General features: G+C 37.3%; 1 protein-coding gene across 1 annotated transcript; it reads right to left on the reverse strand.

The window, feature by feature from the left end:
* Positions 1–10,085: 10,085 nt before the first annotated feature.
* ccdc107 (coiled-coil domain containing 107) lies at positions 10,086–17,264 on the reverse strand. Its single transcript, XM_048154795.1, has 6 exons — positions 17,023–17,264; positions 15,497–15,732; positions 14,431–14,503; positions 14,238–14,328; positions 12,823–12,932; positions 10,086–10,651 (listed from the first exon to the last, which is right to left on the reverse strand). Exons 1-6 carry the CDS (start codon positions 17,159–17,161, stop codon positions 10,320–10,322), a joined length of 981 nt encoding a protein of 326 aa, XP_048010752.1. The 5' UTR covers positions 17,162–17,264; the 3' UTR covers positions 10,086–10,319.

The following is a 17,264-nucleotide window of genomic DNA, read 5'->3' on the forward strand; positions in this document are numbered from 1 at the left end:
AGTATGCCATGAACATTATGGGCATTGCATATACTATTAAGAAACTAGATGTACTCAAAGTGAGTAATACTGAAAAATACAAACATCCATTTAACAAAATAAAGGTGGATGGTGTTTTCTAAACTGTGAAAAACAGGGTTTCCATTCTCTAGGGCAGAGAGCGAATCACTGCCGGACTGAGCCTAATGGAGTGATTCATCATGTCTGACTCACATGCGTTCATTACAGTATCTATTGGTCTTTCCCACAAACAGAAAATAGCCACTGATTCTCTCACAAGCGGGAACTGTGTCCTATTGGTTAAAGATCTGAAAGTTCGTATGTTCAAACCCCAAAATAAATTATACATGAGTTTATGGATGGATGGATGGAAGGTATGGATGGATGGATGGATGGATGGTATAGACAGACGAATGGATGGATGGATGGATGGATGGAAAAAACATATGGATGGATGGATGGATGGATGGAAAAAGACCTATGGGTGGATGGATGGATGGAAAGTCTTTTTCATCCATCTATCCATCCATGCATCCGTAGGTCTTTCCGTAGGTAGGGATGGATGGAATAGACCGATGGATGGATGGATGCATGGATGGAATAGACCAATAGATGGATGGATGGATGGATGGATGGATGGATGCATGGATGGAATAGACCGATAGATGGATGGATGGATGGATGGATGGGCTAGACCGATGGATGGATGGAATAGACCAATGGATGGATGGATGGACCTATGGATGGATGGATGGAATAGACCGATGGATGGATGGAGAGATCGATGGATGGATGGATGGATGGATGGAAGGTATAGACGGATGGATGGATGGATGGATGGAAAAACATATGGGTGGATGGATGGAAGGTATAGATGGATGGATGGATGGAAGGTATAGACGGATGGATGGATGGAAGGTATAGACGGATGGATGGATGGATGGATGGATGGATGGAAAAAACATATGGGTGGATGGATGGATGATGGATGGATAGATGGAAAAAGACCTATGGGTGGATGGATGGAAGGTCTTTTTCATCCATCTATCCAGCCATGGATCCGTAGGTCTTTCCGTAGGTAGGGATGGATGGAATAGACCGATGGATGGATGGATGGATGCATGAATGGAATAGACTGATAGATGGATGGATGGATGGGCTAGACCGATGGATGGATGGAGAGATCGATGGATGGATGGATGGATGGATGGATGAATGGAAGGTATAGACGGATGGATGGATGGATGGATGGATGGAAAAAACATATGGATGGATGGATGGAAGGTATAGATGGATGGATGGAAGGTATAGACGGATGGATGGATGGATGGATGGATGGATGGATGGATGGAAAAAACATATGGGTGGATGGATGGATGATGGATGGATAGATGGAAAAAGACCTATGGGTGGATGGATGGAAGGTCTTTTTCATCCATCTATCCAGCCATGGATCCGTAGGTCTTTCCGTAGGTAGGGATGGATGGAATAGACCGATGGATGGATGGATGGATGGATGCATGAATGGAATAGACTGATAGATGGATGGATGGATGGATGGATGGATGGATGGATGGATGGGCTAGACCGATGGATGGATGGAGAGATCGATGGATGGATGGATGGATGGATGAATGGAAGGTATAGACGGATGGATGGATGGATGGATGGATGGATGGATGGAAAAAACATATGGATGGATGGATGGAAGGTATAGATGGATGGAAGGTATAGACGGATGGATGGATGGATGGATGGATGGAAAAAACATATGGGTGGATGGATGGATGATGGATGGATAGATGGAAAAAGACCTATGGGTGGATGGATGGAAGGTCTTTTTCATCCATCTATCCAGCCATGGATCCGTAGGTCTTTCCGTAGGTAGGGATGGATGGAATAGACCGATGGATGGATGGATGGATGGATGGATGCATGAATGGAATAGACTGATAGATGGATGGATGGATGGATGGATGGATGGATGGATGGATGGATGGATGGATGGATGGATGGAATAGACCAATGGATGGATGGATGGATGGACCTATGGATGGATGGATGGAATAGACCGATGGATGGATGGAGAGATGGATGGATGGATGGAGAGATGGATGGATGGATGGATGGATGGATGGATGGATGGACCTATGGATGGATGGATGGATGGATGGAATAGGCCGATGGATGGATGGAGAGATGGGTGGATGGATGGAATAGACCGATGGATGGATGGATGGATGGATGGATGGAATAGACCGACGGATGGATGGATGGATGGAGAGATGGATGAATGGATGATGGATGGAATAGATCTATGGATGGATGGATGGATGGATGATGGATGGAATAGACCGATGGATGGATGGATGGATGGATGGATGGATGGATGGATGGAATAGACCGACGGATGGATGGATGGATGGAGAGATGGATGAATGGATGATGGATAGAATAGATCTATGGATGGATGGATGGAATAGACCTATGGATGGATGGATGGATGGATGATGGAGGATTTAACTTTTATTTATTTATTCTTTCATTTATTTTTATATTTATTTATTCCCACATGTATTTATTTTCATATCAATTTATTAATACATTTATTTATTTTTACTTTTCCATGTGCAACATGGAATTGAGGGAGGGGGTCTCTCATTCATTCATTCATTCATTTTTTATTTCCTCAGGTTTGGGCCTCCATATACTGCTGGATCTTTTGGCTTTAGTCTCAGAGCTGTTTTTCATCTTTCACTTTCTGTGAATACATTCACACTGTGTCACAGCAGACAGGATTCACCTGTGCCACAAACCCCGAGGACTGGAGAGCAAAAATAGCAGCATTGAGAAGAACATGTTTGCACGTCTAAAGCCACATGCGCCACACATGCATTCCCACACACCAGCGTCTTAATCCTGTTTGCAAATACAAAATTAAAAATAGTATCAAGTCTGCTTGACATTCATAATTCATAAAGCCACAGAGAGGCTGCTATAGCCACTAAGACAAATCTTAAAACTATTTAATACATTTCTTTGAAACTTCCGAAGTCATATACATCACTGCTTGATGTTTTTTCCTCCAATGCATAACAGAGCTATAATTAATGTGTCGTGAGCTGTTTTGGCAACAAAATGAATGTGGAAGCTTCCTCTGAGAATAAAACTGAACTAAACACTCTCCCTATGGACATTTTATATTTCATGCATAGTTTATATAGATCTTGGAACTGGGTACTGAACCTGTAATAAACAGGAAAGAAAATTCGATATAAACATCATAACTTAAAGTCACAATGAAAACAAAATTAATTCTTGTTGGGCTTTTTTTATGGAATATTACATTTATTAAAAATGATTTATCCATGCACGTTGTTAAAAAAAAATATATATATCTCTTCTCTGATGACGTTGACTGGCATGAGGGTGGGGCAACCTGTCACTCACATGAGATCGACCAATCGCAAACCACCATTTAATCATTTGCCCATGGACAAAATCAAGCCCAACCCTACATTTGTTCTTGTTTGAGAAGGCGTTTCACTCGGATATAGGGAAGAAAAGATTATAGTAACTTCTGTTTCGACCTGGAGTTAACAGATATCTAGAGTTTTATATTTTCTGAAGAAATTATTATGTTTGTACATGCAAAAGTAAAACTGTTCAGGTAATACTTGTGTTAAAGGTTTGTGCAAAACTATCAGCAACAGTCAAAGTGATGCAAATAATGTGTAGTTTCATTGTACAATCTGCAAAATGATACCAAGGTGCATTGTTTTTCTGTTCAGACTCTATACCCTGACATCCACAAAAAAACACCTCATATTTTGGTCACTGATGCACCACATGGTTTTGGCATTGAGGAAGCGCAGAGCTCACATATCCAAAACTGACCTTGATTTAGCTGTAGGTTAGTCATGAAATACATCCTCCCACAACTGTCTGAGGTTATTTTAGACCGGGTCTAGTTTAGACAGCACAGCAGATCTCGATGATGGGTCGCAGGTCTGTTCAGATGGCTTCTGGACAAAAGGAAGAAACACAATGATGAGTGCACAATTTCATTCATTTTGGACCAAAGAATTTTACGTTGTGAAATTTTTAAATGTTTCACTTCATCAGAATCATATGAAACCTGGTTATTTTTGTGACATTTTACACAAAACAATGTAGACACTGGATGCTTTAAGTCCTGTAAGCTGCGAGGTGGATCCTCCATGGATCGGACTTGTTTGTTCAGCACATCCCACGGATGCTCGAATGGATTGAGATCTGGGGAATTTGGAGGCCATGTCAACACCTCAATCTCGTTGTTGTGTTCCTCAAACCATTTTTGCTTTGTAGCAGGAGCATTATCCTGCTGAAAGAGGCCACAGACACCAGGGAATACCGTTTCCATGAAAGGGTGTACATGGTCTGCAACAATGTTTAGGTAGGTGGTACGTGTCAAAGTAACGTCCACATGGATGGCAGGACCCAAGGTTTCCCAGCAGAACATTGCCCAAAGCAATGCCTTCTTGCTGCCGGCTTGCCTTCTTCCCATAGTGCATCCTGGTGCCATGTGTTCCCCAGGTAAGCGACACACATGCACCCGGCCATCCACGTGATTCATCAGACCAGGCCATTCTTCCATTGCTCTGTGGTTCAGTTCTGATGCTCACGTGTCCACTGTTGGCTCTTTCGGCGGTGGAGAGGGCACCCTGACTGGTCTGCAGCTATGCAGCTCCATACACAACAAACTGTGATGCACTGTGTATTCTGACACCTTTCCATCAGAACCAGCATTAACTTCTTGAGCAATTTGAGCTCGTCTGTTGGATTGCTCCAAACGTGCATCAATGAGTCTTGGCCGCCCATGACCCTGTCGCCGGGTCACCACTGTTCCTTCCTTGGACCACTTTTGATAGATACTGACCACTGCAGACCGGGAACACCCCACAAGAGCTGCAGTTTTGGAGAAGCTATGCAATAGTTGGGTTAAATAAAACTGCCCAGCAGGTTGGTCAAACATTTAACCCAATCGCTGGGTTTGTCCATTTGCAACCAAGCTTGGATTTTTTTTAACCCAGCATTTTTTAGAGTGTATACTCAGACCAGCACATCATGCCCAATTCAAAGTCAGTTTAATCACCTTTCTTCCCCATTCTGATGCACAGTTTGAACATCACCAGGTCGTGTTGACCATGCATAAATGCATTGAGTTGCTGCCATGTGATTGGCTTATTAGATATTTAAGTTTAAAGAATAGAATATTAAAGAATAAATATTGTTTAAAAAAAAAAAGTGAATTCAGGGTGACACTTTTTGCCATTGAGATGACTTGGAAAAAGTGTCCCAATCAACCTGAATTCATCCACCCCTATTAGCCAACATTCATTTTATTTATTTAAACAAAGTTACTCTTATTATCTTCTGTCTGTTTTCACAGAGGGTTAAGGAGGACATTGTTTCCCTTTGTACAATAAAGACGGCTGATATGATGTTTGCTCACCAAACTCTCTCTCCACCTGAAGCAAAACCAGCTGAGAAATTAATAATTCTAGCAGCAATCACATAATCAGAGGAGATCTTATAATGAAAAACCGTCTCGCGTCTCATTAAACCCCCCGTCCGCACTCATATTAATTAAAAGTCTATTCCCAGAAAGAGACAGGACCAGGTACGAGGGCAAATGTGGTTAGCACATCCCATTAGGTGTGTAAACGCACTTGATTAAGGCTGATGGGAGAACCGCGGCTCTAATTGATGGAAGCAGATTATTCTGGGACGTCCAGCCCCTGTGGACTCAGTCTGGAAGGTGAAATCTCACAGCATTTATTCCTCTCTGTCATTAATTCACATGAAATCAACATGTCATGTTTGAGCTGTCAGCCAGACTTAAATGAAACACGCAACACGCGCTCTGTGACATTAAACAAGCTCGGTATAACTTCGCTGTGGGAAACAAGGGGTCTGAGGTAGCCTACATAATTTGATGGACTACACTGTAGCGTCCTCTGTTGGTCGCTCGAGGAACTGCACTCTTCAGGACACTTTGTGATTTTAGTTATCCACATAAACTAAAGAGGAACATTTGTTACAGTAACTTCCAATAAGTTTAAATGGCTGAGATTGACGACCGCAGTCTTGGTGCCTTTAAAACTAATTTTCATGTTAATGTTAGTCCTAGTTAGTAGCCTACCTAGTTGTCTATCACTTTTTATCAGTCATACTCAAATTTGGTCTACTTTGCAACTCATTTTGGACAAGCACCGCCCACTTATAGACAGGACAGGGTTGCCAGGTACTCAAAACTAGCCCCAAACTAGTCCAATCGCGTTTTGAAGGGGTTCCCCGCTAAAAATTTCTTTCTGTGGGGTAAAATCCACGTTATTGTACGGAAGAGGATTAGGGCCAAGCAATAACAAAAAAATAAAACTATATCGAGATTAAAGTTCTTAGATTTCGAGGAAAAAGTCGAAATAAAATGTTGAGAATAAACTTGTTAAATTACGAGAAAAAAACTCGTTAAATTTCAAGAAAAAAGTCGAAATAAAATGTTGAGAATAAACTCGTTAAATTACAAGAACAAATTCGTTAAATTACGAATTTGTTCTCATAATTTAACGACTTTTTTCTCATAATTTAATGACTTTATCCTCAATATTTTATCTCGACTTTTTTTCTCGAAATATTACTTTTTTTCTCATAATTTAACGAATTTGTTCTCATAATCTAACGACTTTTTCTCGTAATTTAATTACTTTATTCTCAACATTTTATCTCGACTTTTTTCTCGAAAGTTAACGAGTTTTTTCTCGTAATTTAACGAGTTTATTCTCAACATTTTATCTCGACTTTTTTCTCCAAAGTTAACGAGTTTTTCTCGTAATTTAACGAGTTTATTCTCAATATTTTATCTCGACTTTTTTTCTCTAAATTTTACTTTTTTCTCATAATTTAACGAATTTGTTCTCATAATCTAACGACTTTTTTCTCGTAATTTAATGACTTTATTCTCAATATTTTATCTCGACTTTTTTTCTCTAAATTTTACTTTTTTCTCATAATTTAACGAATTTGTTCTCATAATCTAACGACTTTTTTCTCGTAATTTAATGACTTTATTCTCAACATTTTATCTCGACTTTTTTTCTCGAAATTTTACTTTTTTCTCATAATTTAACGAATTTGTTCTCATAATCTAATGACTTTTTTCTCGTAATTTAATGACTTTATTCTCAACATTTTATCTCGACTTTTTTCTCCAAAGTTAACGAGTTTTTCTCGTAATTTAACGAGTTTATTCTCAATATTTTATCTCGACTTTTTTTCTCTAAATTTTACTTTTTTCTCATAATTTAACGAATTTGTTCTCATAATCTAACGACTTTTTTCTCGTAATTTAATGACTTTATTCTCAACATTTTATCTCGACTTTTTTTCTCGAAATTTTACTTTTTTCTCATAATTTAACGAATTTGTTCTCATAATCTAATGACTTTTTTCTCGTAATTTAATGACTTTATTCTCAACATTTTATCTCGACTTTTTTCTCCAAAGTTAACGAGTTTTTTCTCGAAATTTAACAAGTTTAATCTCGAGATGTTTTTTTTTTTATTATTGCTTGGCCCTAATCCTCTTCCGTATATTTTTGGCAAGGTTCTCCAGGTAAAATTCACATTCCAGGGGTTAAATATCATGTTTTTTGGGGTTGCTTGAAACCCACGGATATATAAAGCGGCTAATCCCAGTTCAATCCACAATAGTAGACTGGTTTGCAGTCTATTGTATATAAAACTAATTGGAATCAAAGCAAGTTAATTTCATCTAATTTCCAAGCATTTGATGAAGAAATCTATTCTTAAATGAGTTTTCCTCTGTAGTGTTCACTGTATACTTGTGCACCACGACTGCAAGACACTGCATAGAAACCAGATAATTTTTGGTGTGCAAAATGCATCAGAGGATCAGTGAATGGCTGAATAATAGGTAGACTTTGGCCATAAATGGATGCACAAGGTTAGAAACAACATTTAGTAACATTTCCAGCCAACCACTGATGGATTGATGTAATTTATGGCAAATTCTGACCCTGCCATCTACGTGGCAAAACAGAAATTGAGTTACATCAGATCAGGTGGCATCAGTTTTGTTGAGTTTGCTGTTCTTACCTGACAGTAATGAGAAGATCTCAGCTGCTGTAGACCATCCATGTTACACCTCGCTGTTTTCTCACACCATCTGCTATAAACTCTAGAGACCGTGCTGTGTGAAGATCCCAGAAGATCAGCAGTTCAAAGTCAAAGCACACCTTCATTTTAAGTGCAGAGCCACATTTCTTTAGGTTAAATAACAAGTGAACGTCTTGCTTTCATGCATCGACCTGATTGGCTGGTTAGAAACTGGCATTAACGAGCAGATGAACAGGTGTGTCTAAAACATGGAGTGCATATGGAAGAAGACTTAAAACTGTTACTGCATAAAATTGAAAGCACACAAACTGATCAGACTAATAAACACAGAAATGTGTGATAATAACCACCACCAGGAGTTTATTTAAGGCTTTCAACAGTTGTTTACAACAAACATACTCATCTGTAGGCAATACAGCATAACACATACACAGCAAAAACAATCAGCACAGGAAGTACATTGTCTTATTATTACATGCCATTCACATTCAATGATCTCCAGACGCTAAATCACATCATTCAAAGGCCATGCAACGAAATTATAAAAATATTTTTCTAATAGGACCAGTTGCATTTTTTTTATTTCAGCACTACTTTGGAACTTTCATATTTTCATTCTTCTCAAAAACAAAATTATGAAAACATTTTATTAAAAGAGGTCATCTGTAACTAAAATATCTGTAACTTCTAAATAACATATGAGGCATATTATAAAAAAAAACATTAAATCTGAAAACTGGCACAGACAGCAACAATGTAATCTAGATTTTGATCACATTTAGTGTTTGGTATTTGATTCAAGCTCAAAAAAACATTTTAAAAATGAAAGCTCAAAGCTGTAACATTGCTGTGTTATCAAACACAAAACATTAAAAACGTCCCGTTTGAGGTCCTCACGTCCGAAAAGCTTCATAACACATGATTGTCATACCAGAAACATGCAGATGTGTAAAACCTCTTCCACAGGCCACGGCAAACATGCAAATGAAACATGAACCGCATAACGTCACTAGCTGCCTTGGATACACTGCTGACGTGACTGCAGGTGCATACTAACATATACATGATTATGATTGATTCAAACTACAGGAGAAACATTCATATTCACACAGCTTCATTACAGTAGCCTGCTTTCAATTACTGCTAACTATCGTCATGATTTAAGAAATGCTGACTAAACAGTTATTTGGCTATTGGCTGACATTTTTTCCCCCAAGTTATTACAGATTATGAAGAAAAAACATTTTCTTATGTGGAATAACATCACTGATGAATCGAGCACAGACCAAAAACATGTACACTAATGTTCAAAAGTTTGTTATAATGTGAAATATTAATACAACTTAAAATAATGTTTTTCTTTTTGAATATATTTTTAAATTCCTGTGATCAAAGCTGAATTTTCAGCATCGTTACTCCAGTCTTCAGTGTCACATGACCCTTCAGAAATCATTCTAATATGCTGATTTGCTGCTATTACAGTTGAACAGTTATTATTATCAATGTTGAAAACCGTGATATACTACTGGTCATATGATTGGGGTAATTTTGTTTTTAATACAAGTTCATTTTAAAAATACTTTTATTCAGCAAGGACACATTAAATTGATCAAAAGCGACAGTAAAGACTTTAATTTTGTTACAAAAGATTTCTATTTCAAATAAATGCTGTTCTTTAGAACTTTCTATTCATCAAAATAATCCTGAAGAAGTTTATTCCACAAAAATATGAACTGTTTTCAACATTGATAATAATCAGAAATGTTTCTTGAGCAGCAAATCATCATATTAGAATGCTTTAGGAAGGATCATGTGACACTGAAGACTGGAGTAATGATGCTGAAAATTCAGCTTTGATCACAGGAATAAATTACGTTTTACAATATATTCAAATAGAAAACGGCCATTTTAAATTGTAATAATATTTCACAACATTATCGTTTTTACTGTAACAAATAAATGCAGCCTTGGCTTTTGAATGATAGTGTATTAAGAAAGTAAACATGGTGTATTTTTTGTTTTCATTTTAATTATAAATGCAGTCAAATATGTAGACTTGGAACCAATGAGTAGCGTTCGCTTCATCATAAGGAATTAAATAAATAAATATATAAATAGATTTCTGTCTGATTATCGTCCCAGTTACTCGAGCCTGTTGCGTCTTCGTAATCCTCCTGTCAGATCTTCTGGAAGTTTCTGAGCGACGGTAACATCATCTACACCGATGTCGCCCGAATCCTCGAGGGAGGGTATACTAGAGTCACTCTCACTTCCCACATCTTCCTCTCCCGCTGTGTGTTTGTTCTCCTCATCTTCATCTTCCTCCAGCTCTTCCTCAGAATCAGGTCTGAGCGCTCGGTGATCGTGTGGCTGCGTTTCATCGGGTGTTTGCGATTCCAGACGAGTTTCTGGAAGCTTTTCTGCTGCAGCCAAAGTCTCGATGAGTCTGTCTAGATTGCGTTCACATGTCGGCTCTAAAAGAAATAACCAAGTGATTTGCATCACATAACACCAAAACAAATCAGAAGCGTTCTAATGCTATACCGCGTGCATCAAAACGACACTTAAATCACATGTCTGGATGCCATGGCATTACATGAAGCAAAATACTTTTTGATTCCAACATGCACAATCACATATTCAGCATGATTTATTAATGCATCATGATCTTCCCTGCTCATCTAGACTGACATGTATGGCAGCATGATCTACGTGATGTTGGCCGATTCAGTGCTACTTTGTTTATCCCACTGATTTGTTTACGGTATATATTATTTTCAAAGACCTGCTGTACTGATTGTGGTCGTCTGCTTTAGATATGCATAAACTAGAATTTGCATTTGCACTATGTACTAGTATTTACTCACTGACATTATTGTAAACCCATAAATTAGATTTTATAGATAAGATTTACACACACGTTTAATTAAGATAAAAATTTTGGAGTAAATTGCCAGAACAATTTGATTTAATCTATAAATACAGGTCAATAAAATGCCATTCTCAGTACTGGAATGCAAAAACAGATATACTAATGAAAAGAATAAATATAGATAAAAAAATGGGTAAATAATAGAAATGGATCAATAATAGTGCTGTCAAATTGATTAATCGCATCTAACATAAAAGTCTGTGTTTACATAATGTGTGTGTGTATATTCACATAAATGTATTAATATATATACACACATATTATTTGAAAACAAACTTTTGTTTTAGATGCAATTAATCGATTTGACTGCACTAATAACAGATAAATACATTTTGTAAGAATTTGAGCAGCTAATTTAATTTAAAAAATAATTTAAAGGTTACTTTTACACCTTAAAACTCTTTGATCACCAAAATGACATATTTAAACGTTTTTTCATGCGAAAAAAAATTCTTCATGCCTTAAAATAGCTTGAATGTAACTCGACACCCTTGCTTCATTTAGTCAAAGTCCCTTTAAGACAAGTCATTTCACTCGGCGGCCATCTTTGAAACGCCTCTCGGGCATCCTGGGCATCATGCAATCTCTTTGAATGGGGAAACATCAAATTCTCCAAAACTGTTCGCCAACCTTACGATTAAATTTCATATTTGAAATCACTAATGAAATCTAACAACAACTGGCTCGTAAATTTAGTTTCTAAACGCTCGAATCATGACAAAAAAAAAAACATTTTTCAGGCTGGATCAAGCTAAATGCGCGTCTCTTCGGAGGCGCGCGTCTGACTGTTTCTATAGAAACCGGTCGCTGAAGTGACGCGATGGCTTTATCAGTCGCCGATTGGCTCTTAATTAGAAGGCGGGACTTATTCCGCCATATTTTGCGCGTTACACTTTCTCCCATTCAAAACAATACGAGTGACTCGTGTTATGCTATAGTCTTTGATTTAGTATACGCGGATCTATGAATATGCTAATTTGCCCCGCCTCCACTCACTCGCATGAGCTCAGAGATCCACTCGGTCAACTTACTGAGGTAAACGCTGCATGATGGTATCGCTCTTTACAACGTCGGACACATAATGATAATTAATATGATTAGCCTTTTGCTTGACTACCCAATTTTTCATATCAACAGAAAAATATACCGGCTTCTCTTGAGATTCCTCTGCTTCAGAGCGGTCATAGTTAATGATATGCTAAAGCCCGCCCACACGTTGACGTGATTGGTTAGTAATTTGTGATGTCAGAAACACCAGCCATTTCAAACTACATTTTTGAGACTGTCTTTAGATCACTGCAGTTTTAAAGAGAAAATACTCAGCAGTGGTATAGACTTATGAATTTGCACATAGTTTGTCTTAAAGCATATTGATTTGTAACAAATCAATACTGTACTAAAGTGCTGAGAATCATCAATACTAAAAAAAACCTCAAAAGTGAAATGTCTAGATGCATTACGATAATGAGATTGAGTATGAAATGTACTTATTTCCCCATAACCCAAACATTCATTCATCAATTCATCAGCTCATTTGGTAATGGATGTTTTCAAAAGCCTTTAATTCATACAGTTAACTGTACATGACACTGACAGGGTTACATAAATAGTTCATGACCAGTAGTGAGAGATATAACATGCTGGCGCTGTACTGTGAAGCGTTTGTGTACGCGTGTTAATTGCGTGGGTGTGTATGGGAGCAGATGTGTTTACCTTCTATCCTGATGTTTGGACACTCCATGCCTCTCTTCTTCATTAGCTGCCGAATGCACTGCAGCTGCGACATTATCTCGTTCTTCTGCTCCATGGCAACAGACTTCACGCTGCAGCAAAACAGAAAGAATAAACAGCAGGTGGAAAAACAAGCCCACACGGAGGAAACCGTACAACGAGACGGTCGCTATGAGCGTGCAAGAACGTTTCCATTTGAATGCTGCAAACCCTGCGCTGTTTGTGTTTGCATAACCAAAAACAAATCTGTCCATGAATGTGGTTTAAAGAAGTACATTGTTCCATGACTCAATATACCACATTTTTTTTAAAACGGAGAGGATTTAACATGCACGATTCTGGAAAAAAATTGAGAATCATGATTTTTTTTTTGGTTTAAAATAGAGATCATGATTCTGAATAGACAACTAAACAAAATAACGTAATTTACTCTGAGGTTCTGACAAAATGTTAATCTATTTAAACATATTTTAAATTTAAAATATTTAAAAATATTTTGAATGAATGACTCACTCATAAAGACTTCACTTGTTTGTTACTGGATGTATCAGCATTTTTAAACAAATGATTCAATGTCAATAACAGTCACTTGTCGCCACCTACTGGTGTAACGACGTAATTGATACCATAGACATAATTATGTTTCCATCCACCTATTTTTTTGCACATTTTGGGATATCGCATAAAAAAATTCTAAAAATGTGCATAAAAAAAACTTATGGGAAAAAAACCTGATTTGGATACATTTTTTTATGCGATACGTCACTTTAAAATGCCTGAGCAAAGTCATTAAAGTGGTTCGGCATAATTACCTCCCAGAAGCGCCTTTGTGAACGCGATTGCGTTCACAAAGGCATCTGAATGCAAGATACATGACAGCGTTTATTATGTTGTTTCATCTGTGAGGCGCAAATGATTCATATAAAAATTATTATATACACTAGCTTCTATGTAGCAACTTCCATTTTTCTTAGTGATATTTATAGCACCAGTTTATCAGGAAGTGATGATTTTGTTCTCTTCGACTCACTGGATGGAAACTGCTTTATTCGCAAATGTTTGATGCAATATTCCAAATTTGTGCACAAGCTAAATTCGCAGCTTTGGATGGAAAAATAGCTAGTGTTTATATCTGAAATATAAACTTTCATCCCAGTACTTCTGTGTTAATCTGAATGATTGTAACATACTTGAGGAGAATTGGTTGAAAAGATTGTTTTTGAAGCATATTGATCATACTTGTCAAAGCTTTATTAGACATATAGCCGAATCAAGATTGCATGGGTGTTTGAATCGAGATTGCAGACTTTTAATGATTAATCGTGCAGCTCTAGCGTTAACCTTAATCTGTATTTTCATGTACTTTAAAATCTATTTTTACAATAAATAACTCTCACCAGTTTGTAAGCGGGTCCAGCTGGGTCAGTATGGAGTTGAGCATCTTCTCGGTCTGAGCCAACCTCTGCTCCAGCTCATTCAGCTGATTCTCTGGGCGAACACAATGACAAACATGTCACTTTCTGAATATATTAAACAAATGGTGAGATTTTAGAAAAGCACATTTCAGCACTCTCGCTCATGCACACACACCTGTCTCCTCGGATTTCTTCACTCCTCGAGCCGTTTTGGCTTTCTGAGCTTCAGAATCACTTGCAGACTTTATCTGCAAACATAAATAAAGAAGAATGGATGTTGTTTCGGTCCGTATAATGAAGTCTATTTTTAGGACGGTCATTTTTTTATGCCTTGTGCCATAATTTTCCTTACAATCAAGCACATTTGGTTAATGGATTAGTTCACTTCAGAATGAAAATTTCCTGATAATTTACTCACCCCCATGTCATCCAAGATGTTTATGTCTTTCTTTCTTTCTTCAGTCGAAAAGAAATTAAGGTTTTTGAGAAAAACATTCCAGGATTTTTCTCCATATAGTGGACTTCAATGGGGACCAACGGGTTGAAGGTCCAAATGTCAGTTTCAGTACAGCTTCAAATTGTTCTACACAATCCAAGACGAGGAATAAGGGTCTTATCTAGTGAAACGATCTGTCATTTTCTAAAATAAATAAAAATGTATATGCTTTTTAACCACAAATGTTCGTCTTGCACTGCTCTGCGATGTGCCACGCATTACGTAATCATGTTGGAAAGGTCACAAAAAAAAAGGGTAAAACATTGATGTTGGATGATTGAAGTTGGAGGAAAAAATTTGATTTTTCACCCTACAGCTGTACTTCAGCCTACATCATGCGTGACCTTTCCAACGTGATTACGTAATGCGCATCGCAGAGCAGTGCAAGACGAGCATTTGTGGCTAAAAAGTATATACTTTTTTTTTTTTTTTTTTTTTTTAGAAAGTCACAGATCGTTTCACTAGATAAAACCCTTATTCCTCGTCCAGGATCGTGTAGAGCCCTTTGAAGCTGCACTGCACTGAACATTTGAACCTTCAACCCGTTGAACCCCATTGAAGTCCACTACATGGAGAAAAATCCTGGAATGTTTTCTTCAGAAACCTTAATTTCTTTTCAACTAAAGAAAGACATAAACATCTTAGATGAGATATGGTGGTGAGTAAATTATCAGGAAATTAGAATTCTGAAGTGAACTAATCCTAAGCATTACTGTATTGTGCATAACAACGAAAAAGTCACCACCTTTAGAAACTTATAAGCGGCAAAGAGCCCGACTCCGATGGCATAGATGGGCATGAGAGTGAAGACGTAGCCCTTATTGTTGCTGCTGGATTTGAATTTGTCGCTCTTCAGCTCCTGCTCCATGAGTTTCTTCATCTGATGCATGTTCTCCACACCCTGGGACAGCTGAGGTGCTGCGTTCATGTGGAACTGTGGGTGACTTTTCACGCTACCAGGACCGACACCGGGACCAGGACCTGCAGGACAACACACAGACTCACAATCCTCAAAATATACATCAGATTCTCTAGGGAGACCATCTAGAAATTATTTTGAACATGAAAGCGATATTAAACATTGGGGTTTGATTGCTTGGTGCATGAGGCAAAATGAAGACTTCAGATGCAAAAGCCTTTAAGTGCCATCTGAAATTTTCTTCTAAAATGAGCATTTTTATCAAGCTTGTATGTTTAGGTTCAGCAATTTCACTTTAATGGCAAATAGTAGGTCCTTTTTATTGCCATTAAAGTGAAATAACTGAACATAAACATACAAGCTTGATAAAAATGGTCATTTTAGAAGAAAATTTCAGATGGCACTTAGAGGCTTTTGCATCTGAAGTCTTCAAATATAAATAATATCAAAATTGTTTCTTAAATGTATGTTAATGTTTTTAAGGTATAGAATGCATGCAATATATTTAGATTTAAGTTTAGCATCTATAAAAGCAAATATGCATAAAAGCAAATGGCAGCTTGCTCTGCAATCTTACTTAAAAAAAAAAAAAAAACTAAAAGTTACTCAAATGTGTTTTATGGTTTTAAGGCACATGATGTACATAAACATGCTGAATTCACATATGAATATGTTAAATATAAAAGCAAATATGGATAAAAGCAATTGACAGCTTGCTCTAAAATTTTGAATATAAAAATTATATTAAACATCGTAATTTGTTTACTGGGTGCATGAGACCAAATATAAATAGCCTATTTAAAAATAAAATAAAATTTACTCAAATTTATTTTGTGTATTTAAGGTACAGAAAGTTAAAACTTAAATCCAAAAATGTAACATATTTAAATATAAGTTTAGTTCAATTTTACTTAAATTTTAAACTTAAAAATATATTGGAGTTTGATTAGTGGGACAAAATATATCTAAAAAATAAAATAAAAAAGGTACTCAAATGTATTTTATGTTTTTAAAGTACAGAATGTTCGTAAACATATTTCAAATTTAGATTTAAGTTTTTGTATGAATGCAAATACAAATAAAAACAAATAACAGCTTCCTCTGCACTTTTACTAAAATAATTCTGAACATGAAAGTGATATTAAACATCAGCTGTATAAATATAGATACAAAGACAAGAAACATTTTAGGAGTAAATTAAGGGTGTTAATACAAACTTCACAGACCCGAGAGACGAGAACAGCAAAGACCGTCAAAAGGCCACAATAAGTCCAAGCACAAAATAATATGTCATATAATATAAAAGGAAAACAAATATCAGTAAACAAACACAGCTGTGCTCGTGCCCGAACCTCTCTTGCTGCTCCGCGGCTCGAACGCCTGCCCGTCTCTGCTGCCGCCGCCGCCGCTGAACATGCGCGGAAACAGCACGAACACCAGCAGCACCGCAGTGAACGCCATGACGAGCTGCTGTGAGGAGGACAGCACCATCTTTGTATTAGGAACTAATCTTGCTCAATTACATATACGAGAATGACTCCCTACACTGTTGACAAAATCTCTTCTTCTGCTTGTGAGTGTGTAATGAGAGAAA

The sequence above is a fragment of the Megalobrama amblycephala genome, linkage group LG14 (genome assembly GCF_018812025.1).
Source record: "Megalobrama amblycephala isolate DHTTF-2021 linkage group LG14, ASM1881202v1, whole genome shotgun sequence".
In the NCBI taxonomy this organism is placed as follows: domain Eukaryota; kingdom Metazoa; phylum Chordata; class Actinopteri; order Cypriniformes; family Xenocyprididae; genus Megalobrama; species Megalobrama amblycephala.

What these genes read in the sequence shown, in the direction of transcription:
- ccdc107 (XM_048154795.1), bottom strand. Translation starts at nt 17,161, where the DNA reads ATGGTGCTGTCCTCCTCACAGCAGCTCGTCATGGCGTTCACTGCGGTG. An exon ending in GAAGAAATCCGAGGAGACAG is followed by an intron (nt 14,329 to 14,430) that starts GTGTGTGTGCAT and finishes GTGTTCGCCCAG; the next exon opens with AGAATCAGCTGAATGAGCTG. An exon ending in TCCAAACATCAGGATAGAAG is followed by an intron (nt 10,652 to 12,822) that starts GTAAACACATCT and finishes TATTTCTTTTAG; the next exon opens with AGCCGACATGTGAACGCAAT.